Here is a 12,934-nt window from a genome sequence, read left to right on the forward strand (position 1 = left end):
TTCAACTAGGATCTTTAGTTTACATTATATCTTGTCCTTTACACATCCTCTCTCTCTTAAGACATGACTCAGCCGAGTGTAGCCCATTAGGCTGGAGGGAACGGCTTTAATTTTCTTAGTTGGAACTGCAGGGGCATAAATAACCCAGTTAAACGTAGTAAGGTGCTACACCACCATCAATTGAAAGCTCACATCATCTTTCCCCAAGAAACTCATCTGAAGGTATCGCAACACTCAAGTTTCAGGTGCAGATGGGTGGGTCAGGTGTTTCATTCCTCATTTCAGAGTAAGGCAAGAGGGGTGGCTATCTTACTTCACAGATCGGTACCTTTTACATGTTCCAATGTGATTGCAGATCCCCATGGAAGATGCATAATTGTCAGTGGTAGGCTGTTCAATATGAATGTACTTCTTGTAGTTTCAGATCCTTGGAGAATGTTTTATCCATCTGAAAAAGCATGCTCTTTTTTTTCTTCTCATTGGTTCACCACACTTTTACACGCATAGACTACTTCCTTGTAGACGACAGGCTTCTCCATTCCATATCTTCATGTTCATATAATCCAAGTGTTGTGTCTGACCACGCCCCTGTTACTATGGAAGCAGTCTTTCAAACTGTTGACAATCTGTGACTGCCTTGATGGCTAAATATTCAACTGCTCAGTAATGAACACTTAGTAAATTTTGTTTTGAGTCAAATCGACTTTTCGTGATTACAAATAGAACCCCAAACATCTTTGTGTCTACTCTGGGAAACTGTCAAATCTTATATCAGAGGTGAAATTATTTCCTACACCGCACATGAGAACAAACTGAAAAGGGATAGCTATCTATGTAAACACGCTGTATTGCCCAATTATTTATAAGGAACGTTTATTAACTTAAAAAACAAAAAACAAAACCCTCTTGACTGTGTATCACACCGTCCAATTAGCCTGCTAAATGTTGACTATAAAATTCTAGCCAAACTTCTGGCAAGGCGTCTGGAAACACTCCTCCCATCAATTATCTCTCCGGATCAAACAGGATTTATTAAAAATAGACACTGATTCTTCAATATTCGATGATTATTTAATATTATATAGAATCCTTCTGTCGCCAATACCTCTGACGCCATTATATCCCTGGATGTGGAGAAGCGTTTTACCGGGTGGAATGGAAATACCCTTTTTACACTCTAAATAAACTCTGCTTTGGCTCCAAATTCATGACGCTGGGCTGGACTTGGATAAGACTTCTGTACTCGCTGTACAGCAGATGTATTATTATACACATCCAACCCTTCTGTCTATGTTCCTGCTGCTCTTGACACATTTGCATCCTTCGGTCACTTATCAGGGTATAAACTGAATCTCAGTAAAAGCGAATTGATGCCGCTTAATGGCCACAAAGAAATCCCCTTTACATAACTTTCCATTTAAAATTGCTCACAGTAGTTTTATTTACCTCGGGAGTACATGTCACAATCAGATTTGAAAACCTTTTTCAAGCCAACTTTTCTCCTCTTTTAATCCATACTAAGGACGATTTGGAGTGCTGGTCTTTGCTACACCTCTCCTTAGTCGTAATAATTAACTATATTAACATGAATGCTCTCCCTAAATTCTTATCTCTATCAGTGCCTTCCGATTATTCTTCCCAATTGATTTTTCAAAAAGATTGACGGCCTAATACTACCCTTTATATGGGACAAAAAGCCCCCCGGGGTACGAAAACAGCTTTTGCAGAGACCCATACCAGAAGGCGGTCTAGTTTTACCGGATTTCAGATTCTATTATTGGCCGCTTAACCTTGTTCTGGATCATTCAGTACTGGTTGTAGAGCAGAGATATTCACACCTCCAATTTGGCTCGAGATGGAGACCGCCTCATCTCTACCGGCATCATTGTCTTCCCTCGCTCACTCCTCCGTTACAGGCCCTTACTCCTCCTTCACCAAAAATATGTGTCAAAACAACATTGAAGATCTGGAATCAATTTAGGTGCCACTTTGGGTTTCAGACAACCTCTTCTTTGGATCCGGTGGCCTCAAACCCAGCTCCCCCCCCATCTATGGTTGATGGTGCTTTCTCAACATGGTCTAATCTCGGTATTAAAAGATTTAGAGATCTGTATACTAACAATACATTTAATACACCCTTCCCGATGAAACACAGTTCGACACATTTCTTACCCCACTTTCTACTCTGAAAGGCACCGTCTCAATAATCTATAGTCAAATTTGCTCACTACAAACCATCTCATTAAACAATATTAAATCCTCATGGGAGGAGGAACTGGGTGAGGAAATATCTGATGAACTATGGGAAGGGCCACTCAAAAGGGTACATCGCTCTTCTATTTGCGCTCGACACGGTCTCATTCAATGCAAGCTCATTCATAGGGCCCACTGGACCAAAGCAAGATTATCCAAAATTTACAAGGATGTGAACCCTAATTGTGTACGATGTAATCGGTCTTCTGCTAATCATGTACACATGTTTTGGTGTTGCCCATCTCTTGTTGGTTTCTGGAAAGACATCTTTAACACACTCTCAGAATTAAGCGGGAAACACAGATCGAGCCAGACCCTTTTATTGCACTATTTGGGGTTTCCTTACCCACAATACAGCTGACCAAAATGAATAAGGATGTAATTGCCTTTGTCACTTTGTTAGCGAGACGATTGATTTTACTTAGATGGAAATCCTCTGTATCCCCCTTTTCATGCTCTTTGGATTAAATCCGTTTTGAATTGCATTAAGCTGGAAGAAATTAAACACACTCAATGGGTCTGTAGACAAATTCTATGCAATGTGGGCTCTCTTCTTTTCTTATGTTAAACGACTACATTTCCCTGCAGTTCCAGAGTGATGTATATTTATATATTGGTGATGGAAGAGGCCTGGTATGTACATAAACTACATCTCGGATGTTAAGGACTGTATTATCTGTGCTTGTTGACCTATAACAATTGTATCGAAATATACATCATTTTTTCCTGTGTTTTCCTTATATTTTATTTATTTATTTTTGTATTTGTACTTTTTATGTCTCTCTCTGTCTCTGTTTTGCTGTCTTTGATGTGTTGTTTTATATTACTACCAAATAACTTACAAATGCAATTATTTTGTAAATGCCGGTGTTGACAATTCAATAAACAATGTACAAAAAAAAACAATAACAAAAAAAACTCCGTAGTGTGGCAGAGTACATGGTTGATTTTCGCACGTTGGCCCCCGAGAGAGTGCCTGGAATCCGGAGTCTCTTTTCGATAATTTTCTTCACGGATTATCTGAGGTGGTGAAAGATGAGCTAGCAGCTGGGGAAGTACCGGTGGACGTCGCCTCCCTCATCGCCCTCACCATCAGAATTGACGGACGCCTAAGGGAACGCAGGAGTGAGAGGAGGTCTGGTCTCGGGCACACTCGTTCATCCGCTATGGCTCGTTCACCTTCGAAGGAATCCGGAAACCCCCGAAGGCTGTTTTTCCGTGAGGATCCGAAGCCACCCGAGCTCCCTCGTGAATCATCAACGAAAGGTGAGTTGGATACTCCTGAGCCTATGCAATTGGGAAGAGCTCGGTTATCGGTTGGGGAACGCTCACGTAGGCTGAGTTCAAACTGATGTCTGTTCTGTGGTGGGGCAGGACATTAGGAAACCCTTGTCTCTGGTGGGTACAAGTACTCTGGTGAGCCAGACTGGGAGTTCCCTAATTCCCATCGCCCGCACACATTTTGTTTGTGCTTTTACTGTTGTGAGACCAATCTAAGTCTCTCCGAGTGCTCATTGACTCTGGGACTGATGAGTTTTATGGATGCCACTATTGTTTCTGAGCTTGGTATTCCCACTCAACCTCTCTCGGTTCCCATGTATGCTAGGGCACTGGACGGCTGCTCAATAGGTAGCGTCACCCATAGTACTGTGCCCGTTCATATACAGGTTTCAGGTAACCACGGTGAGACCATACAGTTCCTCCTCATTGCATGTCCCCGTGTTCCAGTTGTCTTGGGATTTTCATGGCTGAGGGTAATGTCCAGATGGATCCTGGAAAGGTGAAAGCCGTGGTGGATTGGCCTCAACCTACGTCCAGGGTGCAGTTGCAATGATTCCTAGGCTTTGCTAACTTCTACTGCCGTTTCATTCAGGTTACAGCACCCTGGCAGCCCCCCTCTCGGCACTCACCTCCCCCAAAGTACCATTCACATGGCCTCCAGCTGTCGACATAGCCTTTGTGGACCTGAAGCATCGGTTCACAACAGCAACCATCCTCATTCATCCGGACCCGTCTTGTCAATTTATTGTAGAGGTTGATGCTTCTGACGTTGGAGTGGGGACCATCCTGTCCCAGGGATCTGCCCAGGACCAAAAGCTTCATCCTTGTGCCTTCCTGTCCCATCGTCTCAATCCTGCAGCAAGGAACTACGACGTAGGCAACCAAGAACTCCTGGCGGTCAAGATAGCGTTGGAAGAGTGGAGGCAGTGGCTGGAAGGAGCAAAACAGCCATTCTTGGTCTGGACAAACCTTCAAAATGTGGAATATCTCTGTACAGCCAAGCACCTTACCTCCAGGCAGGCTCAGTGGGCTCTCTTGCTTACTAGATTCAACTTCACCATTTCCTACCGCCCAGGGTCCAAAAATGTTAAGCCTGACGCCCTCTCCTGCCTATACAGTTCTTCTGCCACACCCTCGGTCTCCGAAACCATTCTCCCTACCTCATGCCTTGCAGCCACAGTGGTTTGGGGTATTGAGACCCTGGTTCGCAAGGCACAACGCTCCCATGTGTCTAGAATTAAGTCCGTATCTCACAGTTCTTTGTCTTCTGTCCCCAAGCCCACCCCCCCTCCCCTTGTCATTGATGACCATCCGGCATACACAGTGAGATGTCTCCTGGGTGTTTTACCAAGGGGCAGAGGTTTCCAGTACCTGGTTGAGTAGAGGTGCTGGGTTTCTGCTAGACATCCTGGATCCAGCCCTCATCACCGACTTCCACCGCCAACACCCTGGTCAACCAGGTGTGCGCCCAGGTATAACGCCAGGTGGCGTCCCTAGAGGGGGGGTTACTGTCACACACGGATCAGTTTCACCTGTCCTTATTGTCCCCACCCCCTCCAGGTGTCACTTGTTATCCCTGGCGTTTATATCCCTGTGTTTCCTGTCTCTCTGTGCCAGTTCGTCTTGTATGTTCCAAGTCAACCAGTGTGTTTTTCCCGTGCTCCTGCCTTTTCTATTCTCTTTAATTAGTCCTCCCGGTTTTGACCCTTGCCTGTTTTCTGGACTCTGTACCTGCCTGCCTGACCATTCTGCCTGCCCTGACCTTGAGCCTGTCCGCCACACTGTACTTCCTGGACTGAACTGGTTTTGACCTTTTGCCTGTCCACGACTATTCTCTTGCCTACCCCTTTTGGATGTAATAAATATCAAAGACTCATATCTGCCTCCCGTGTCTGCATCTGGGTCACGCTTTGTGCCCTTATATTGGCGGGTTTGGACCGTGATAGGTTGTAGGTGATGTGGACACCAAGGAACTTGAAGTTCTCAACCTGCTCCACTACAGCCCCGTCGATGAGAATGGGGGGCGTGCTCGATCCTCCTTTTCCTGTAGTCCACAATCATCTCCTTTGTCTTGATCACGTCGAAGGAGAGGTTGTTATCCTGGCACCACACGGACAGGTCTCTGACCTCCTCCCTATAGGCTGTCTCATCGTTGTCGGTGTTGTGTCGGCGGCAAATGCAGATGATTGTGTGTATGATAATGAGTTCCCTGGAGAATGAAGAGTGTGACCAAGTGAGAGAGATGGTATGTGTGTGTGTGACAGAGAGTGTTTTACAGCACGTACACCTGGATGTGCAGACAGACAGAGTGTGATGAGGCAAGGCCAAACACCCCTATCTCAACTTGAAACAGGAATGGTAAACTTTTCCTCTAGGGGTGGAGGTAGTGAGGAGGCGTTCTGGCTTCTGGCTGCACCCCATACTCCTTTCTTTGATCTTGTCTTTTCTGACCATACAAGCCCTCAAACTCCCACTCTCAGCCCAAAATTCTAATTTGATGCACATATGTTATTTTATGTTCCTGTCTGATCTGTTTATTTCCCAATCACACATCCATGAATAGATATTGGAGTAGACAACCATTATATGTCAAAGGCAGAGCCTGGTAATAACTTTTCAAAGGTAAGAATGTGTCTCTTTCTCACTGTGATTAATATGTCATAGAGCAGTTAACACCTTAGCAAATAATCAAATTATTCTGCACATGATATATATATATATATATATATATATATATATATTAATTCAATCAATCAATAGACTCACTTCAAAATATTTCAATGCACAATTTTATTTGCTGTCATCGCAATTCAACGTTGTTTGTAACAATGTAGCTAACATTGCATGACTGTTACAAACTAAACATTTGGGCTTTATAGGGCTTATAGCGCCACTATGTGGATACAATTGATATTTCTATTATTTGGGCGTGGCACTTTCACGCAAAACCCCGCATTGATTCCTACATTGATGATTGGTTACTAATCATGAAAGGCCACTTCTATCAACATGATTGACGTGCTACGTAGGTATCCCAAAGCCTTTCTTTCTGTTACGGCTTCTTAGAAATGTGCTACCCATTGGTCAACCTAAATACACACCCTACATTTTAATGACATGACTGGTTCCCTGCGGTTGTGGGCGGGTAGAAGGTTCCAGAACTGGGCGTAGCAGGATCTGTGGGTGGTGTCGTTTGAAGTGAACCACACATCCGCCAGCCACCCTTCTCCCATCGGTTCACTGAGATTACAGCACATGGTCCCTGGATTGATTTAGTCTAAAAACACCCAGTTATTTGATAGTAGCTAGTTATTTATAGAGATCGTCAAGAAAAGTGCAGAAGGACAGGTAAATATTTGTGTGCGACCAAGCTGGAAGGACTCACGTTAGCTAGCTAACTTTGTTTAGTTTGCTGCGTGCATGCTAGCTAGCTACTGTAGCTAGCTAGTTCTCATTTTCTAAACTGTGAACTTTGTATCTGACTAGCCGTGTTGAAAGCCATTTGCAATTGTTGTGTACTATTTATTTAGGTTAAGAATGTTAACTGACTAACTATTATTTGTAATTTATGCAGTGTTCATTGTTGCCTGAATAAGTTAAACACCGGCGAAACGAAAGCTTGAAAATGGACGGTGGCGTGACGGTCATCACCAATCCCACAGTGTCGGTGCGGCTGACCAGTACCATCAGTTCGTTCGAGGTGAATAAACGATATAACAGGGGAATCACCATCGCCGAATTCAAGGTAAGTTGTTGGTAAATTGTCATTCGGGCCTCTGAATCTTAATGATGTAGCAATTGCCCCTCTGCACTGCAGACACTAAGACCACAGGCGCAGCACAGCCTGTGGCCAAGTGATGCAGTTTCTCGGTTTCTATTTTTTTCCCCCTCTAGGGTAAATTGGAGATGGTTGTGGGTACCCCGGCCTCCAGCATGGAACTGCAGCTTTTCAGTACCACTGACAAGTTCATGCAGAAACTGGATGACAACGAGGCCCTGCTAGGTTCCTACCCTGTGGATGATGACTGCAAAATTCACGTATGTACTTCTGTGCTCAAACACTGCTCACATGGTGTGTCCCCTGTTTACCTTCATTCACACTGGAGTCATGTGTAAGATGTTAGATCTGTTGATAGGGTATCTTAATCCACAAGTGATTTCAATGCTCACAAGATTGCTGACCACAGCATGACTGCTAGCTTGATTGCCAGCCTCTTTCTGCATTTGACAAGGTTATATTGTTGCCTGGCCATACTTGTCTTATTGGGCTATACAGCAACCAGTTGGTTAAAAGCAGAAACTGACTGGCACCTGTACGATGACTGAGCCATTCTGTTACTTTTTTAAATTCAATATGCTGAGTCAGGATGATGGTGAATTCTGTGTGCTTAGGTGATTGACCGCAGTGGAGCCCAGAGCGGAGAGTTCAGTGATCTGTCTAAAGTGGAGAAATTTGAGATTCCAGATGAGGTCTATGAGAAGAGGACAGGTACTGTGAGCTTGCACCATCATCCATCATTCACAGCTAAAGCGTACATTTGAAATTGAATCGGAGGCAGTGAAGAAAAGACTTGTTGAGAGCCATTTGCCACTTTCGAGTGCCACAACAGATAACTTGTGATAATTACTCTCATCTACATCCTGTGTTACCTTTCAGTTTGAGGTTACATGGCAAAACCTTTCCTCAATACATTACGTACGTAAAGATTGAGTGGCAAACTATTACCATTGTACTATGGGGATTTCAAAATGGATTGTCCATCTTTCCTCCTCAGATTCTGTAAGGTCATTCATGAAGAAGCAACGAGTTGGTCGCTTCAATGAAGAAGAGACGGCTAAAAAGGGGGCCGAGCTTGCAGCTCGTGAGGCCGAGGAGGAGGCTGCTGCTGCTGCCATCGGCGTCGGCAACCGATGCCAAGTGCAGGTTGTTGGGCTACCCACCAAGATTGGCACCGTTATGTATGTTGGTGAGTGATGTTGAAGCTTATTTTCCACAACAGGATTTAGGCTTGTCTAAACACTTACCATGGTTACTCCATGGATTATCAGTCTCTACAAGCCAGAGTGTTGAATAATGTATTTCCACCTACTGTACTGGTTGTACACACTGTTGGTCCTTTTGGCGGTAGGAGGTGGAGATAAGGTATCCACAGGAAAGGGAGAGCGAGACCCTTAAATAGAATTGAGACTTCAGAAAGTGTTCACACCACTTTACTTTTTCTAAATTGTTGTTACAGCCTGAATTTAAAATAGATTATTTTTATTAAAAAAACAATGTCACTGGCCTACCCCATAATGTCAGTGGAATTGTTTTTAGAAATGTTTTGAAATTATTCAAAATATAAAAGCTGAAATGTCTTTATGGCAAGCCTATATAAGTTTGTGGAATACTTATGTCAAATAATAAGTTGTCCTGAATACAAAGTGTTATGTTTGGGGCACATCAAATACAACACGTTACTGAGTAACACTCTCCACATTTTCAAGCATAGTGGTGGCTGCATCATGTTATGGGTATGCTTGTAATTGTTAAGGACTAGGGAGTTTTTTTAGGATAAAAAAAAGAAACTTAATGGAGCTAAGTGCAGGCAAAATCCTGGAGGAAAATTAGGTTGTCTGCTTTCCACCAGACACTAGGAGCTTAATTCACGTTTCAGCAGGACAAAACTCTATTACACAAGGCCAAATCTACACTGGAGCTGCTTACCAAGACAGTGAATGTTCCTTGGTGGCCTAGTTACAGTTTTTAGTTAAACCTACTGCAACACAACAAAATGTGGAATAAGTCAAGGGGTATGAATACTTAAGGCACTCCTTATTCCAACAAACACTGTTATTTTCTGTCTTGCAGGTACAGTAGATTTCAAGCCGGGTCATTGGGTGGGAGTGAAGTATGACGAGCCTCTTGGGAAACATGATGGCAGGTGAGGGCAACTGGCATAATTTTTGTGACATCACATGGTGTCTGAGAATGTTCACTGTTAAGAGCTACCTTGCATCATGACGTGTATTTCTTGTATTAGACTTATGGAGTTGTGCAGACCGCATGAAATGTACTTGATGTCTCTTCTCTCTCTTTCCTTAGTGTGAAGGAGAAGCGATACTTTGAATGTGAGAACAAGTATGGCGCGTTTGTCAGGCCACTGACAGTGACCGTGGGGGACTTCCCAGAGGAAGACTACGGTCTGGATGAGATGTAGAACTGTGATGCCGTCACCCAGTCAAAGGGTGTGGGCAGATGGGTTCAACCAAGGTTCAACTTTGACCTCCAGTCCGACTACGAACCCGGGGCGAGGGACAGTGTCATTGCGATTAACTTTATTTTGTTTTGCGCTGGTCAGGGAGGTATGGGTTGGACTAGAGAGCTGCAACTGGGTAAGGAGGCAGTATCGCCTAGGACCAAATCTAGCGTAGGTGTTTGATATCAGAATAGAAATTCAGTGCAGAACTTGAGTAAACCGCCATGGGAGGATCTAACCTAGTCAATGTTTCATGTGAACTCTGTCGGAGGGTATGAAGTGGTCCTCTTATGCATCACCTTCCCTTCAGAAGTACCCACTGCCCCCACTCAATTACACTGCTCAATGATGAGTTGTTCCAAGATGGAAAACGACTACTAATATTCTTCACTGGCATTCTATATCAGAGCAGACTGTTGGGTTCCAAATAAAATTCAAGGTTTTTTTTCAATCTGTACATGTACAGTGCATAAAGAAAGTATTCTGACTGACTTTTTCAGCCTTATTTTAAAATGGATTAAATAAAACATTTTCCTCAACAATCTACACACAATACCCCATAATGATGAAGCGAGAACAGGTTTTTGGAAATGTTAGCAAATTTATTGAACAGAAATACCTTGTTTACATAAGTAATTTCACAGTAGTTTTGAAAGTGGTCCCTGTTTTTTGTGTACTGTCATTAATTTTGTGTGGTATGGAATTTGGATAAATTGTTTGAGGTGTATTTTAAAATTCATCTGTTACAAATCCAATTTGTGCCATATTTTACTAATTTCTTTAAAATCCAGGACTGTATCTTTAAATGTTTTTTTTTTGTGTGGAATTTACTGGATATTGAATGAGCAGAGTTGAAAAGCTCTCGAATTAAAGTACAAAGTCTTTGATGCCTTGTTACAACTACATTGTTGGATGTAGTTCATGTAAATGATAACCAGGTGGTCCTACTAGTTAATTTGATCCGGTCGCTTTAGAATGCAAGCATTCCTAAATTGATGCCCTTTGAATTTTGAGTTGAACCTGAATTGCCCATCACATCCTAGATTCAAATTGAATAATAGGCAGTCATAAAAAGCATCACAGTGTGAATTATCAACCCAAGCCATGGTTCTGTTAAACTTCATAAAATAAATCCCATGCTTTGGAATGCAAGAATTCACACTACAACAAAATATATGTGCTGACTAGTGACAGTTTATTTGAATATATGTTCAATGGTTATTGTACCATAAAGCCCTTTGTTTTTGTGTGTCATGTCCCTGTTCTAGATTCTGGAAAATGTTAAACTGCTTCTAATGTTCCAACACTTCAAATGTCTGAACACCAGTTATGCACATAGACAGCATGCAGTTCAGACCTGCAGTTCAGACCTAGAGCTCAGCTGACGACAAGTCACTTCAGATGGATGAGATATCTTATCTGTGTTTCTACTGAACTTCATTGTTCTGCTGCTCATCGCCACTTTAGAGTTTGACTCATGAAAGCATGTGATCTGTCATTTGTTTTGTTGCGCATGTAACTGAGCCAGTTTTGGAAGAGAAACTGAATATAAAAGCAAATAATTCATGCATTCCTTTTTTATTTTAATTGTATTTTTTTCCTCAGACCTTGTCAGCAATATTGACAGGCCCTGATTGGTCCATGAATTGCAATCTGTTCTTATGAAATCTCAAAGGTGCTGGTGTTATTTTTGATGTGCCAAAGTGCAATGGTATCTAATGCACAATAAAGTAAAATAAACATACCAGCAGATGTGATGCTCAAGGTGTATTTTACCGATTCTTACTCTGATTCACCATTAGAACAAAAATAAAGTACCTCATGCATGGTGAAAAGAGATCTCTAGTCGAGGCAGGGGTTAAAGACTTCATCACACTTATCCCGATACTGTCAGGTTGCAGTGGGACACTGCACAGGAAACTGAACAGTGAAGCACTGACGGAAGGAATATGGTCAGTGGTCGTAAAAGTACCCAATTGTCATACTTGATACCTGCTCATTGACTTTTGCTCAGCCTTCAACACCATAGTACCCTCCAAGCTCATTACGCTCGGGGTCCTGGGTCTGAACCCCGCCTTGTGCAACTGGGTCCTGGACTTCCTGATGGGCCGCCCCAGGTGGTGAAGGTAGGACACAACACCTCCACTTCGCTGACTAAACACAGGCCCCACAAGGGTGCGTGTTCAGCCTCCTGTACTCTCTGTTCACCCATGACTGCGTGGCCACACATGCCTCCCAACTAAATTATCAAGTTTGCAGACAACATAACAGTTGTAGGCCTGATTAGCGAAAATGGCAGCCTACAGGGAGGTGAGGGCCCTGGTGGAGTGGTGCCAGGAAAATAACCTCTCTCTGATCATGGTCTTCAGGAAACAGCAGAGAGAGCACGTCCCTATCCACACCGACGGGACCACAGTGGAGAAGGTGAAAAGCTTCAAGTTACTCTGCATACACATCACCGATGATCTGAAATGGTCCACCCACACAGGCAGTGTGGTGAAGAAGGCGCTTAAGAATTTGGCTTGGCCCCTAAGACCCTCACAAACCTTTACAGATGCACATTTGAGAGCATCCTGTTGGGCTGTATCACCGCCTGGTACTGCACTGCCCGCAACCACAGGGCTCTCCAGAGGCATCACCGGGGGCACACTGCCTGCTCTCCTACAGCACACGATGCCACAGGAAGGCCAAAAAGATCATGAAGGACATCAACCACCCAAGCCACGGCCTGTTCACCCCGCTACCATCCAGAAGGCGAGGTCAGTACAGGTGCATCAAAGCTTGGACCGAGAGACTGAAAAACAGCTTCTATCTCAAGGCCATCAGACTGTTAAATAGCCATCACTTGTCGGCTACCACCTGGTTACTCAACCCTGCACCTTAGAGACTGCTGCCCTATATACATAGACATGGAATCACTAGTCACTTTAATAATGTTTACATACTGCTTTACTCATTTCATATGTATATACGTTGGTTAAGGGCTTGTAAGTCAGCATTTCACGGTAAAGTCTACACTTGTTGTATTCGGTGCATGTGACAAATAAAGTTAGATTTGATTTGATATACTGTATTCTATTCCACTGTATTTGAGTCAATAAGACTGACATTTCTCGTCATAATATTTACATATTTACTCCATTATTTGATTTAGATTAGTA

General features: G+C 43.3%; 1 protein-coding gene across 2 annotated transcripts; it reads left to right on the forward strand.

Annotated features, from left to right (window-relative positions):
- The first annotated feature begins 6,714 nt into the window (after window positions 1-6,714).
- On the forward strand, window positions 6,715-11,537 carry tbcb (tubulin folding cofactor B). 2 transcript variants are annotated; one of them, XM_064974239.1, is made up of 7 exons: window positions 6,715-6,882; window positions 7,131-7,279; window positions 7,429-7,572; window positions 7,927-8,023; window positions 8,310-8,501; window positions 9,386-9,458; window positions 9,620-11,537. In XM_064974239.1, exons 2-7 carry the CDS (start codon window positions 7,160-7,162, stop codon window positions 9,732-9,734), a joined length of 741 nt encoding a protein of 246 aa, XP_064830311.1. In that variant the 5' UTR covers window positions 6,715-6,882; window positions 7,131-7,159; the 3' UTR covers window positions 9,735-11,537. The 2 variants fall into 2 exon arrangements, with proteins under 2 accessions (XP_064830311.1, XP_064830310.1); XM_064974238.1 differs by having other exon boundaries at window positions 6,717-6,882; window positions 7,109-7,279.
- Window positions 11,538-12,934: the final 1,397 nt, after the last annotated feature.

This window comes from Oncorhynchus masou, chromosome 9 (genome assembly GCF_036934945.1).
Source record: "Oncorhynchus masou masou isolate Uvic2021 chromosome 9, UVic_Omas_1.1, whole genome shotgun sequence".
NCBI classification, from domain to species: domain Eukaryota; kingdom Metazoa; phylum Chordata; class Actinopteri; order Salmoniformes; family Salmonidae; genus Oncorhynchus; species Oncorhynchus masou.